Source organism: Ochlerotatus camptorhynchus, unplaced genomic scaffold (genome assembly GCF_037179485.1).
Source record: "Ochlerotatus camptorhynchus isolate MF236.1 unplaced genomic scaffold, CSIRO-AGI_Acam_v1.1 ptg000330l, whole genome shotgun sequence".
NCBI lineage: Eukaryota > Metazoa > Arthropoda > Insecta > Diptera > Culicidae > Ochlerotatus > Ochlerotatus camptorhynchus.
In genome coordinates, this window is record NW_027040818.1 from 7,711,015 (window position 1) to 7,725,656 (window position 14,642).

General features: G+C 39.1%; 1 protein-coding gene across 4 annotated transcripts in view; it reads right to left on the minus strand.

Annotated features, from left to right (window-relative positions):
• SCaMC (Short Calcium-binding Mitochondrial Carrier) overlaps positions 1-14,642 on the minus strand; it is a 107,907-nt gene that overhangs the window by 12,559 nt on the left and 80,706 nt on the right. The window contains exon 1 of one of the 4 annotated variants that reach the window (XM_065230490.1): positions 9,508-10,661. The exons of 2 other annotated variants lie outside the window; for them this stretch is intronic. In XM_065230490.1, the coding sequence (XP_065086562.1) occupies positions 9,508-9,597 (90 nt within the window). In that variant the 5' untranslated portion in view covers positions 9,598-10,661. Of the gene's footprint in view, positions 1-4,037; positions 4,896-9,507; positions 10,662-14,642 lie in introns of those variants that run through there. One more of the 4 variants, XM_065230491.1, reaches the window with a different exon arrangement.

A 14,642-nucleotide genomic window follows, 5' to 3' on the forward strand; every position in this document is an offset into this window, starting at 1 on the left:
GTATGCAACATTGGCAAACAACCGGTTTTCCACGAATAGCTCGCGAGATGTCGTTAGTGAGTTTCGTGATGATGTATTAAAGAACAATTTATTTAAAGAGATAAATGCTCAAAACACTGAAAACGAGTCTAGCTCACTTTTACTCATTCGTATGGAGTGATTTCTCCATACGAATGAGTAAAAATGGCTCTCTCTCTGAGTAAGATTCGTTTTCAGTGAATGTATTTTAAGCGAAGATTCCAACCTCAGGCGAAATGTAGATTGCTATGAAAACAAACCCATTTTTAATCTTTGGATACGTTAAAGTTGAATCATTTAGCATGACAAATTCAGATTAATCAAGAAGATTGGAAACTCTGCCCTTATCCATGCACATCAAATTCGTTCGGAGTCGGAGTATTTTCCTTTGAGCGATAGATGACGAGGATTCTTAGCGATTGTATAAGAAAGCGTGAGAGCTGTCAGTCTTCATGATAGGTTGTCTTCGGTTAACTCCAAGTTTTTGTTTAAATTTCAAATAGATTAGGATGGTTTGTTTATGGAAAAGTGATTTCATGGGTAATGTTTGAGTTTGAAATGTGTCAAACTGTTGTTTAAATCGAAAAGAAAAAACATTTCTAGATAGAGCTGAAATTGGGGTGTAACAGCTTTTGTAAATAATGACTTCTCTCGTTGATTCCTAGGAATTCAAGACACGCCCACACAAACCAACATATCCATCGGGTAAGGAAAGTCTTCCCCTACTCGATAGAGATGTCGATTTGCCAGCGAGTGCCATGACTTTACTCTCTTTATGTTACGCCCTAATTTCAGCTCTATCTAGATTTGAAACAACTTTACTCAGCAGAGATCAAGGAAACGGACACACTTGGATTTTCAAGTTACTACCTAGGGCACATCAATGAGTAAGCAGTTAAGTACCTGCTTCTACAGGAGCGTAGATTTATATTTACCTAGCTTCTAAGTTAAAATCTACCAAAATATACATTTCTTCAGTCGAGGATTAGTAAAAGGCAGTCAAGGATAAGCGAATAAGGTAGTGGAATTAAATGAAATCCTTCTCTCTAGCATTATACAGATATTCAACTATTCAACAATTCATCAGCATTTGAGACTAAGGTCATATTCGATCGTATCCCAAACTTGTATTTGAACTGCAAAGCACCCTCAACGCGCGATCTCAGATAGCCGAGTCAGTAAAGGGCACGGTATTACCAAACTGGAGGCGGCGATTACCCGTTCGATCGAAGAAGTCTTTCGAGATTGAAATTTTCTCGACTTCTATACAAAAATTCATGCATTGATTGGCATAGAATGCAGTCAATTAATAACTGTGAAAGTTCATCACTAAAGAACACTAAATTGATAGCCAGCAAAACGCTCGCTAAAGATGTGTTAAAAGCTTAAAAGAAGAACCCTAACGTCAAAACCGTCAACCAACGAATTCCTGTACTATAAACAATTATGTTTCGATTCAGTAAACTGCGGGAATTATTTATCAACTTCACTAAAATTTAGGCAGTGTTTGGAACTCATAGTACTCAAGTACTCATATTTAAGTAAAATTTGCCAAAAATTATCTAAATTTGAGTGAAGTTAAAAATATAATCTTCTGAAAACTTCATAAACTTCATAAACTTTCAAAAACTCAGTGAGGCAAACTTAAAAACAGATGAGCCGAGTATCTAAAGTAGAATAAAATAATTCTTGGCTATTGATGAATCTACGCGAAACTGCACCAGTGCATGCGACACCTAGGTTTGAAATCCAAAACCACAAAAGTGATGATGTACTAAAAAATATTCCATACGATTTGACAGGTAGCAAAACGTCATTTTCATTTTATCATCATTTCCATCTGCTGGTCGACCTTAACGTAGATTCATCAATTGAGATAAATTTGAATAAATGGCAATGAATCGCTCCATTCGAGCAGTTTAAATTGCCACTACCCCGTGAACTCTGAAATAAAATAGTAGTTTGAGAAATGTCCTTCCTTTTAAAATATCCAGAAAAGTAGACAACATTTTGGATGTTTAAAAAAACAGAAATTAATAACTTAGTCGAGCAGTGCTGGGCAACGTTCGAGCAGTTTAAAATTACATTTCTGCCACTAGAACTTTGCCACCTTTCAGCAACATATTGAGGGTGCAATTTCAAAAAACCTAAATCGACCGCGTTACGAAAAGTGGTCAGGTTTTGACCACTTATAGCTCTGTCAATAGCGCATGAATTTTAATTCTAAACAAGCCAATTGGTTGGAAATTTGTCTACCAATCTATTGAAAATTACACAAATGTTCAACTTTTGCAATGGTGATCAAAATTATCACCAATTGCACGGATTTGAAAATATAATTCCATCCGGTCCCACCAAACGGTGGTGGTGGTGTCCGGTCGGTCGACATCAGTAACAGCAACAGCAGTGCTTTCGGCGCGTGGCGTTGTACATTTTTCTCCAGTACACAACGAAAGGCTCCCCGCAAGCAGCTAGCTATCAAGGCTGCCCCCACGATCCCTCGATTAACCGAAGAAGAAGGAAGAAGCCGTACCGCTGCTGATCGGATTCAGTAGCTCTTCGTGTGTCGCTGTGGGCCATCTGGGCCAAGCGCGTCATCCTCGTTCCAAACAACATACAGCTTACTAGGCTCATCCGTGTTGAACACCCTAATAGCTCAGGCATTACTCAACCATCACGACAAAACGGTTCTTTTCAGGATCACCATACATTGTTAATTGTCATTGAACTTTCGCTCGCTTTGCTGCCAGTCACATCACCCTCATAGCTCTTTGATAATGTACCCAGCAACCAAACGTTTGTGGTCAAATGCGTAACAGTATTGAAGTTGTACATGCAAATTCTCAAACGTTGTCAATTTAGAAACACTTCGAATTAAGGTAGAGAAAACTCCAGGACGCTAGAAAAAAAGCGAAACAAATCTCGAATTCATATGATTGATCGCGAATATCGCGCGACTGGAAAATTTTAGAAAGAAATTCCTCCAATTAATTTAGCGTTTTGTGCACGAAAATGCGTAATTTTGTCACCAGAAAACGAGGCGTTTCCGTGATGGGAAAAAGTGGTTTCCCTAACACAGTCGCCGAATATTGATACCGAGCTCGTAATCCTACGTCAAATTTACGGTCGTGTCTTGAATACAACCTCTTACAACCTCTTTCTTCTTCTAGAACCCCAAGAAAAATAGGGTCTTGTTTATGCTAAGTTTCATTTTCCTAAAATCGCTGGTCCCAAATCTGCTCGAAAATATGACCAACAATCCCATAGCAACTGCTCGAACGATGTGATAAGTTAATAATTCCATGACGAAGGAAGTATAATGCGCTTAATGACTAAAATTAGTTCTTCTCAAGTCAAGTTTCAACTACTAAATTCAAGAGTTTCTGGGTGACATGTCTGGGTGTCGTGGTATGGACAACTGGCAACACTGCCTGGCTGTTGAAGCCAAATATTGTCTTTTTTCAATTTAAGTTAAGATCAACTTAAGGTAAAAGGGGACGTCATTCATTTTCAAAATTAAAAAAGCAGTTTTTTCTTTAAAATCCAAAATTACGGTCATGAAAATGTGTTCATTGGATTGCCACTTGCCTGCCGGAACACAGTGGGCACAACGAAAAAAATTGCTTTTGACTTTCCAATAAATAATCACGTCCCTCCCTTCCCTCTTAACGCACAGATAAACAAACCGATCTGGAATCAGTGAACTTCCGGTTCGAAGATTTAAATTCTCAGCGTATTACGATTGTGCACTGCACTCTAGTTCTGTCCATTGCCTTTCAATGAACAAATTCCACCAACATCGTTTCATAATCCCTCGCCAAATTCACAACCGTTGCGTCCAAAGTCACTCCAAACTGGGTTAGGTGCACCGATTGGCCTTCGAAGTTGCCAAACCGATTCTTATGTAACGCACAACACACAAAATTACACCGCTTACTACAAATAAACAAACAAACGGTAGTAGAGCTTTGTCACGCAAACGTTCTAGTGAGAGAGAGAGAGAAGGGAGCGAAGCAGACCTTAATCACAACTTCCACGTAGAAATCGCTATCCAGCGTATCCATGGACCGACTCCGGAACTCAGCTGTTTCCCAAGCAAGCGCTCGAGGCAGCAAATCGATAAATCCTCGGCTGCCTATCGGCAGAGATTTCTACTGCTGCTCGTCGTCAAACGCCGGATTTTGATCGCACACACTATTACCGTTACCGTAACCGACACCGATCGAACCGCGGCGGTATGGAAGGAGACAAACACGTTATGCAAACAGTAATCGGCAAATGGCCAAAAAATTTGCCGCGATTATGTATCGGCGGACGCTGGCAGCACTGCCCCTTTTGCAAGCAGGGGAAAATTGCAACCACCTCGTTGCATCGATGCCGTTCAACTGTGTGCCAAGTTACGTGTGCGACCGAACCCAGCCGGAGTCGGAGATAGGAGGAAAAGGCCGAAACTAGAAACCCGTGCATAGAGTGCAGCTCAGGTATATCCCTATATCTATATGGCGACCGTGCCGACGACTTGATCCGCTCTTCTCTCTCCCTCGCGGCGTGTGCAGGTATCAATGTACATTGCTATATAGAGACAGTAGCAGCTCGCGTGTGCTAATCATAACTTTTACCGCTTGCTCTCTGTGCACGACCATAGAGAGTGTAATTAACGTTTCGATGGAAGTGCAAAACGACAAAGTTTTGCGCACCAATCGGTCATACTGGTGTTCGGAAAGATCAAAACCTATAAATAGTGCTCGGCATAACGTCCGATTAGCCACCTGTCGGAACAGCTCTTCCGGATGGATGGGTGGTAAGGTGTTCATTAAAAATTGTTCATCATCTACGTGCCTACGGGCGTCCTCCGACATTGGCATTAGTTTTTTATGAGCTGCGCATTCTCTCCCCCTCCCCATCCTCCCCCTGAAGGTATGCAAATAGTAACCTCTGACCTTCTGTTGCTTAGAGTTAAATGAGGTATAAACAATGGTTGCCGTCGCGACGGGCGACGTCAGCGCCGCCTGCGATTCAACTTTTGTTGTTTATGACAACGAACTACAGGATCATTTCAGGACATTCCTATCCAGCGGAGAAATGAAATAATTGGAGCACGTGCCAACGTGTCCTTGAGGGATTTGGCATTTTAACCTCTTTCCGCATTTTTTCTTCTTCTTGGCCTTTGGCAAGAGGGCTGCATAAGTGGGAAGGGCTTTACTAAGGATTCGCAGTTCGCAGTAGTAAACAGAACGGCGAGTCAACTGCTTCCGGTTTGAAGTGGAATACGAGCGAGCAGTATCTACCAAGTACTTACTACGCTGTGCTGTTATTTAGATTGAAGTCCGGTGATTGCATGAATGGGATGAGGGAGAACTGGGATAATGGGACTTTTTAATTAGAGAAACGGCTTCGTGCCTATTTGAAGGAAGAAGGTGTATATTTATAGCATGACGACTGACAGCAGCGGTTGGGGTTGACCATTGAGATTGAAGCTGTTCAAGTTGCTGTAATTGAATTGATGGTGACAAGTGGACCGTTTGTACAATGTAACTGGAGCAGCAGCGGATAGAGATACAATCAGGGGCGTCATGGGAGTCGGTCAATTTTTCATAGATCCTTTCCGGAAAGCTTACAGATGTTAGGAGGACTTTTAAATAAAATACACCGAATTTATATTTTTGGAATCATCCCTGTTCCTAATTTTCAAGACCCGAAGACTTTGATGGATTTCAAAGTAATTAACCAACGCACTATGTTTGGCCTCTTTGCCTTATAGAGCAGATATACGACTAATGTAATGCTTATAAGATCTATATTAGAAAAGACTCAGAGATTTTTTAGAGAAAATCCAAAGGTACTCCAAATCTAGTACAGAGAACGTTGAGAACTAAATAGTGTCTAGAAAACTTCAAGGCACGTTCATAGGATTCATAAACAAAAGCAATCGCAAAAGTCTTTTAGAGTAAGTCCTAAGGTCTTCAGGGCCTAGATTTAAGATACTTAAGGGCATAAGAGGACTAAGAGTACGTCAACGACTTCAAAAACAATTTCAGATATTATAAATAGCAAGTTCATAAATCTTCAAGGACAAGTTCATCAAAAGCATGCCTCATAATCTATAATAAGAGGGCTATAAGGCAAGCAGAAGTTACTTAAACCAAGTCTAAGAAACTCCAAGCACTAGGCTTAAGATGTACAGGCGCCTAACCAGAGGACAAGTCCGGAGGCCTACAACGAGTCGAAATGTTCACAAAGACATGGTCAGATATTATAAATGACAAATACAGAAGCGTTGAAGAGCAAGTTCGACGGTCATTAAAAGAATGTCAAGAAATCCACAATGAGGGCAAGTTCAGCTGGCTTCGAAAAAAAACCCCCGAAGTCGTCGAAAGCGAGTTCAAGAAACTTTAAGTACAGTGAGAAGTTTTTAAACACAAGTTCAGAAGACTTTAAGAAACGACCTATAAGAACTATTTTTTTTTTTCAGATATTATAAATGGCCAATCCAGGGACTTGAAAACTATGTCCAAATGACTTTAAACCCAAATCCTTATGACTTCAAGGAAAGTTTAAGGATCTTCAATGACTAGAATGTTCAGGGATCAACAATTAGGACAACCTTAGAGGGCTTCAAATATCAGCGCAGAAGTTGTTAAAAACAAACCCCAGAATCTTCAAAGGCACGCTTAGCAGATTTGAAAGATAAGTCTAGACAAAGTTATGACTTTTCCAGAGTCCAGAGATCTAAAATGGTGACTCTAAACTTATGTAATACAAGGCTGGTTCGGATTCTCAGAGGACTTCTTGAGCAAGTTCAGAGGGCTTCCAAGATCAGCCAGTGTTCAATAGCAAGTCCAAGGATCTTCAAAAGTCAACCTAAGAGATTTTAAAGAAAAATCTATAGGACTTCTCGCAACGATCAAAGATTCTTAATTTCCAGCATGCGGAGAAATCTACAATAAAGGTATGTTCAGATGACTTCACAGACAAGCGTAAAAGTCAGAGGATGTTTACGGCAAACTTAACAAACAGCCTGCAAAATGCAAGTCTAAGAGACTCCAAACACTGGTTCAGATGTTTTAAATGACAAATTCAGGTCTCAAGGCAAAGTTCAAAAGACAGCATGTTCAGAGATCTACAAATGAGCAGTTCCAGGCAAAGTTTTTGAATCGACCTTCTCCGATGTGTATGAAACTTAACGTAATTTTTGTTATGGGCAATGATTCATATTTTTGCCAAAATTCGGTCATGTTGGATATCGTATTATAAAAATTATAGCACGGAAATGGCATTTCTTATCGAAATGACGTCTGAGACAAAGTTTTAGAGGAAAATAATGCCTTTCTGTGAAAAATACACAACAAATATTATTTATTACTTTTACGAAAAAAAGTTAAAACCGCAAATTTTTCAAAATATCTCTGCCGAATTTTCAAAATTTTTATTTTCAGAAAAAAGCTTATGAAAAGTGCAAGCTTTTAAAATTTTCAAAACCATGCACTCTTGAAAACTGACAAAAATCGTAGAACAAGAACGTTTGGTCAAATTTTAGAACTTTTTGTTAATACACTTTTCTTGTGTATATTTTCACAGAAAATGATTCAAAGTGTCTCAAATATTGTTGTCTGAGTATACATTGCATGAAAAAACGTTATAACAAAAAATTTAAAATTTAGACCAAAAGTTCTTGTTCTACGATTTTCGGCAGTTTTCAAGAGTTCGTAATATTAAATATTTCAAAAATTGAGATTTTTTTTAAAATTATAAAAATTGGACGAGGAAATTTTGAGATATTTCGGTGTTAAATATTGATGTTGAATTTTAACTGGAAATTACTAGAAACATTTCCTTGTATATTTTTCCCAGAAAATCATAATTTTTCGCTTCAATTTTGTCGCAGACGTCAGTTCGATTGAAAATTTTAGCGAAATTTTTGGCAAATGCCCATAACAAACAATTATGCAAAGTTTCATGCAAATCGAAGGAGGTCGAGTTTTCCCGATTCGTCATTTAGCATGTAACTGCTCAAAGGCAAGTTTAGAATACCTAAAAGACTGGTGTGTCAGACTGGATCTAAAAGTGTTGTAAAACAGGCCCAAATGATTTTAGTGACAAACTTCCAAAAACCATTAACCAAATCTTTAATGAAGAGCATGGCCAAAAAAAATCATACAATGAGAAACACCAAGGGCACGTTCGGGAATTTTTAAAACAAGTTCAGAAGTCTACAAAGACGAGTTTAAACGATTTTGAAGAACAAATCTTGAGATATTCAAAGGCTTAACCTCTAGACATGTCCTTAAATATCTCAAGATGTGAATCTGGATCACGAACTCAGTTGAAGCAACTTGGTTGTAACTGAAATAAGTCACACACAAGGTTCCACAACCGTTCTGCCACAAGTGAGCGACTAGGGTATAAGTATTCAATGACAATCCTTAAAGGCCTGTGTACAGGTTTTATCAGAAGGCTTCAAATACATGGGCAGTAGTTTGTAGGGCATCTATCTTCGAAGGTCCTGATTGGCATATCAAGATAATTATAAATTAAAGTCGTCAGGGCCTCCAAATTCTTTTGGACATGCCCATCAACCTTTAGAAAAACTGAAGGGATGCCAACGAAAGCCATGTTCATAGATCTTGAAAGTATTTAAGACAATTTGTCGGTGGACTTCAAGCTAAAGCAAGTCCAGAAAAATTCAAAGATGAGTCAAAGATATGTTCTTCACGGACAAAGCATGACCAAAAATCCTAGGTATCGGATTTACAACCACCTACAAACGTTTTCAGAATTCCATTAAAATATTTTCCAGGATGGTTCTTCTGAAACCTCAAAAACCAATCAAGTCGGTTAAGAAGGTTAGGTAGAACCAAGCCTCAAAACAAACAAATCTTAATCAACGAACAGGTAGACGCTTCCTGTTGAGTTAAAAAGATTTCCATCGAAAATTGCAACTCAAAGCTGATCCGACATATTTTTGGTTATAATCCCGTAAAATAGGTAATCTTGGGTAAATCGAAAAATCTGGTTAATCCACCTTGGATGGTACTTATCAGGCATCTCTTTTCGTCGTCGCCTTCTCGCCTACTTCTAGTTTATCTGCGGCAAGATAACAAAAAAGCCTTGATTCCGGGTAAATCTACCCATTCCCCAAACCGGTTTAGATGGCATAATCTAGCATTACTCCCCCTCAACACCGCACGCGATTGTTTGCAAACTGAAACAAAGTGACTCAATTCAATTCAATTGCCCATTCATAAAACCGATTTTCGAAATCGAAATTACTGTTCTCCGGAAAACCGGAACTGACTAATGCCCAAGTAATGATATCATCAAAGCAACCAGCGCTCGCTAGTTCGCTCGCTTTCAAGCGGTCGACGCACGCTTGGATGACTAATTTCCAGCGAAACTTGTTTCGCGTCCAAAAAATCCCCAATACAATACACCACACACACAAAAAAACCCATTGTTTGTTAGTGCGGACAAAACGGCACAAATGATTACCTTTGAAAGCAGCTCTCTGAAGATCAATACAAAGTCCTCCAGGACGTCTCCCCTGACGCGGACGGTGGCGGCATTCTGTTCCAGTGCCATGTTGGGATCAATTTTGAAGCCTTTTCACACGGGGATATTGTACGGTCCTAGGCAGACTAGCAATAACCACACTTGCACAACTGTGGCCGGAACTCTATTTCGCAAGATAACGAAAACCGCCCTTCAAGGGTTGTTTTATTTTTTTTAGTGGAGAGAGCACCAATACACACTAATATCACAATCAGTTATGCTTTTGATAGCACCAAGCCTTCTTTTTCCGTGTGTATCGCGCACACCAAATTCCTCTCCTTATTTCGATACGAAATCGCACGTGGCCTTTTTCAGTGTTATATACTGAATGCACTTTTTTTGCTTCGAACGAGACCTTCTCTTCGACTTGTACGTCTACACGCGCTTCTTTTTTTCGAATTTAAAACTTCTCATACGGCGGCCCTGCCTCAAGCCGTATCTCTTTATATGGTCGAACAGCTGTTTTAGCACGACTGACTACCGCGTGCAGTCAGGTTTTTCGCTTAGCAACAGCGCTACAAAATTTATATTCAGAAAACGTTCACTCTTCTTCGTCGATTCGTTGTATGTCTGTGTGTACTTTCCCACTACCAACGCTCTTGCACGGAGGGAAAAAGAGGCAGTAGGAATTTTTCGATCACTGGTTCAAGCTAACCGCGTTAGCTTTCTAAGAGCAGAGCAATTATATCACTAATTCTTCGCCAGGAAGACAACATTCCTGCACTTTTTTCATAAAAAAAAAATCGTTACAAAACGTGCAGACACTTAAATCCTTCCTACACTAATCAGGTAATAAAAAAGCAGACTCTTCTTTTCCTTGTATCAACTTTAGTTTGGGATGTATGCTTCGTTGTGTGATGCTGGTGGTTCTTCTGTAGCCCAATGCAACTGAATGCTGTTGCAGTGATATATTGGGAGGGGACGAACCACGGATTCCGTCCAGTCTTATCGGCAGCAAGATTCAAACTAACCAGTTGCAACGGCCACTTCCTCTTATTAGGTATGTATGGTGACGATACCTCTAAGAGCAATGGGTGGGCAGTGCCTCTCGAGTATCTGGCTACTGCTACGGTGTGATCAACGAAAGCGCGCGTACTACTGATATGGGTTAACGAAGGCGAGCTGGGTCGGTCGGGCCTCGGAAGGAGTTCAACACTGTGTTGGTTAGTGCACACCACTTCACAACGCACTAAGTGCTACCCCACAAAAAGGTGTTGGTGAGTCCGTTACGTAAAAGCACGTGAATGCTTCGAGGCAATGGACTAGCTAAACCCCGCTGCTCTATGTGTTTACCCAGCACCACACCGCCACCGAGCCAAGGCAAGCGCACATGTAGCGCTATATGTGATCCCGGTGTCGGCGTCGTCGTTGTGTGGTGGAATACATACAACTGCTGCAGTAATATTGGTACGTAGGGTTAATGTACCTAAAGTCGGTATAAGTGTCCCTAATATTGGGCTCCTACATACATTTCGAAGAAAAGCATTGTTTACCAATTTTTCAAATCAAAAATTTCTATTTGTATTGTCCAGATGCGTCCGATGGTTCTAAGCACAATAGAAGAACAGGCGATTAGATTCATAGGCCCACATTAGAACCATTTCCCCTGTATACAGTAGAGGCTAAATGTGCAGTTTTTGGTAGAAACTGCTAGAAGTTTCTATACCGGCAGCAGTTTTGTTAACAATATTCAAGCTGAACTTTGGATTAGGTCCAACTCTCAAAACATACAATTAACAAAATATTGCTTGGAATGGATAGATATCGAGTAAACTAGAAGATTAAGTGTATTTTTCAACCGATTCGAGAATGAATATGGCATTAAATCTGGTTTTGAAAGTTGGTGAGGTGAGGTTACGCGACGCCACTGGTCCTAAATAACATTGATCGAGAATCTGTCAATGTTACTTAGGACCTAATGCAAGGTTCAGCGTGAATTGTCAAAATTGTGTATACAGGGTGATTCGGAGTAACTGTCTCCGATTTCACATGTATGCAATTATCAAAGAATACATTGAATATTGGAAAATCAAAGTTGGTCCCCGTGGAGAACAGAAGAACTCTCGCGTAACATTTGAAAAGGGACTATGAACAAAATGTAAACAAATTTGTTTTTTGATACATGCTCGAATGACTTTACTCTAAAGTGAGCAACAACTTTGACTCAGTTTCGTATTTGTATGACAAATGTCAAAAACTGAATAACATATATTTAACAAAGTGAGTAGCATTTACTTTAATTAAATAAATATTGAACTTTACTGTTTTCAGTAAGATTAAATACAATAAACGTCCGAATAATTTTGAAGTCCTGAACTGAAAGTAAATTCCCCGAGAAATTCCCACAAAGTGTTCAAAGAATGAAAGATTCTTCGTTCAGTGAAACTGGTTTGGACAAGTAACTAGAGTCATTTGTAGCACTTCGTGTTTTTTCTGAGATAAACTTGATTTTCGCCCAAATTTTCACAGGTCACGTTTTTCTGAACTTCTGCAACAACTTTTGGTTGCATACTTCAGTATCTCAAGCTCGATCCCAAGGAAACTTCACTATGAGAGGATTGCAAGTATATTTTGTAAAAAAAATCGGGATATAGCAAAGTATTTAAAAGTATTTCATTTTCAAAAAAAATGCACTGAAAACTGATCCGTAAGTTGTGTTAGGAAGCAGCTCAGTCCATATAGAGATGTACGATACACACTTAGAAATACCTAATCTTACACGTGACGGAATCCATCTTTGACATAAAGGATGAGACGTAAACAAACATGTCATGTAAATCCTGATGAATGTGGGCGTCTTAGTGGAATACCTGTATAATGAGAGAGAGAAGGATTAGTATTTTCCATTTAATTTCACTACTTTATTTGCTTATCCTTGACAGATACGCGTATTTCGTCTACAATGTGCAGACTTCTTCAGTGTCTTGTACTAATACTCGACAGTCGAGTATTAGTACAAGACACTGAAGAAGTCTGCACATTGTAGACGAAATACGCGTATCTGTCAAGGATAAGCAAATAAAGTAGTGGAATTAAATGGAAAATACTAATCCTTCTCTCTCTCATTATGTCATGTAAAATTAAGTGCTTCCAGACTGAAAAGTTTGAAAGTACATTTGATTGAGCTGAATTTCGCGTCTATTATGACTCAATTGCCGAATATTACAACTCGAAAGAACTACTCATGTTTAAAAGAAGGAAGCTTTCCTATAAATCAAAAATATCTATGATTTCAAATCAGTACAACCCAAAAGAACTAATCATGTTCAACAGCAGAAAGCATCACATTTGAATAGCTTGCCAGGTTGAAAAAAAACGAATATTTAAAAAAAAATCATCATTGTCATCGAAGATTGCAAACATTTATAAAAAAAAACACGTGTCTGATGTTTAGGAGTTGTTGAGAATATTCACTAGAATCATTTAACAAAATCTTGTACGGTCTTGGACTTTTTCTTTCCTTGATTTGTTTTCCGTCGATCTTGTTTTCCGTGCTGAGCACCAATGCTACCGACGCCAGGGAGGCAGCTCCCACACCTGGACCCTACCTATCGACCCATCAACTCATGAACCGGGGACCAACGGCCTTACTTCCCCTGGTGTGATCAGAGATGTTATGCCTCAGAACATCCCGGCGGCGGGTCTTGGACTTGAAATATTTCCGAATCTCTGAGCAGCTCTAGAATACCTCTACTTTGTAAAAAAATGAGATGAGATTTACATTAACATGTTCATGATCTTCAGAAATCTCATGGAATCATGAATTCGTACAAAATCAAATAGTCTCATTGTAGGTAAACGCATGTATCTATACAAGAGACCTGAGCGAGAAACGCGGTATTAAAAGATCTTCAAATCTTCCTGGAGTTTCAATATTGAAGCTTTCTAAGCCAAACAACATTTTGTAGAATACAAAGATGTGTTACCAAAATATTTATCACTCTCCGAATTGCCCTGGAGATTTTTTGGCTACTATAGTCACTTTAACATTCTTATGGGGTGAGATTTGAACTCGTGACTTTGACGTTAGAGGCATGGATGCTAACCACTACGCCGGGGTTACCCCCTGGAGATATTTTATATGTTAATCAATTTTTTTTCGATGTCCACTCAGAATTTGTACTTCATGGAGACTCATAATATAATTTAAAACTATTAATAGTTTTAAAAAATTGGTTGGATTGTCCAAATAATCCCGAATACCTGAAGTTCTGCAGATTGAACGATCGTTCGACTTAATGAAGAATGGGCAAACCTTCGTGTAACCCCATAACTAATATCATTGGTTTGGTTTATTCGGTTTTCCAAAATGCCTAGAGTTCAGCTCTTTATTTTTTTTACCACCAAACACCAAAAGAAATTATAAAAATTTACTCTGTAAGCTATAAATTGATTCCAAGTAACATTGCATGTTTTATAAAAATTTGAAAGATTCTTCAAGACCAAATTAGGGCCTACAATACTATGATAAAACCAAAATTGTTACTTGGAATGAGTATACAGGGTGCGTGACGAATTTTTGCAGTAAATTTCAAATAGTAATTTCTCATGCTTGTGCATCATGATTTAGATATATTTGGCAGCACTGGATAGCTTATACTGTTAGGTGTAAGATTTAAACAAACAATGTTGAGTAAACGTAAAGATGTCGAAACAAGAGAGCAATCTGTCAGCCGTTGTCGCTTTGTTGCGCGCCGGAGTATGCATGAAAGAAATAATTCGGTCGGTAAATGTTTCTGAAAGAACAGTGTATAATATTAAAAAAGGCTTGGGAAAGTGATAAGACGGAGCACCTGCTCATACTGCTAATAAAGCACAGAAATGGCTTACGGAAAATATTTCGTAAATTTGGGAGGAAGAAATTTGGCCCCCAAGCAGTCCCGATATCAATCCGTTGGATTATTTTGTATAGGGCGTCGTCCAACGGGATACCAATAGAACCCCTCACACCACACTTAAGTCGCTAAAAGCTAAAATCAAGGCAGTGATGACATCTATGGATCGAAACATTTTAAAACGTGCATACTGCAGTTTCCGGAAGCGTCTAACTACAGTCGTCGAAAGGGAAGGCAATT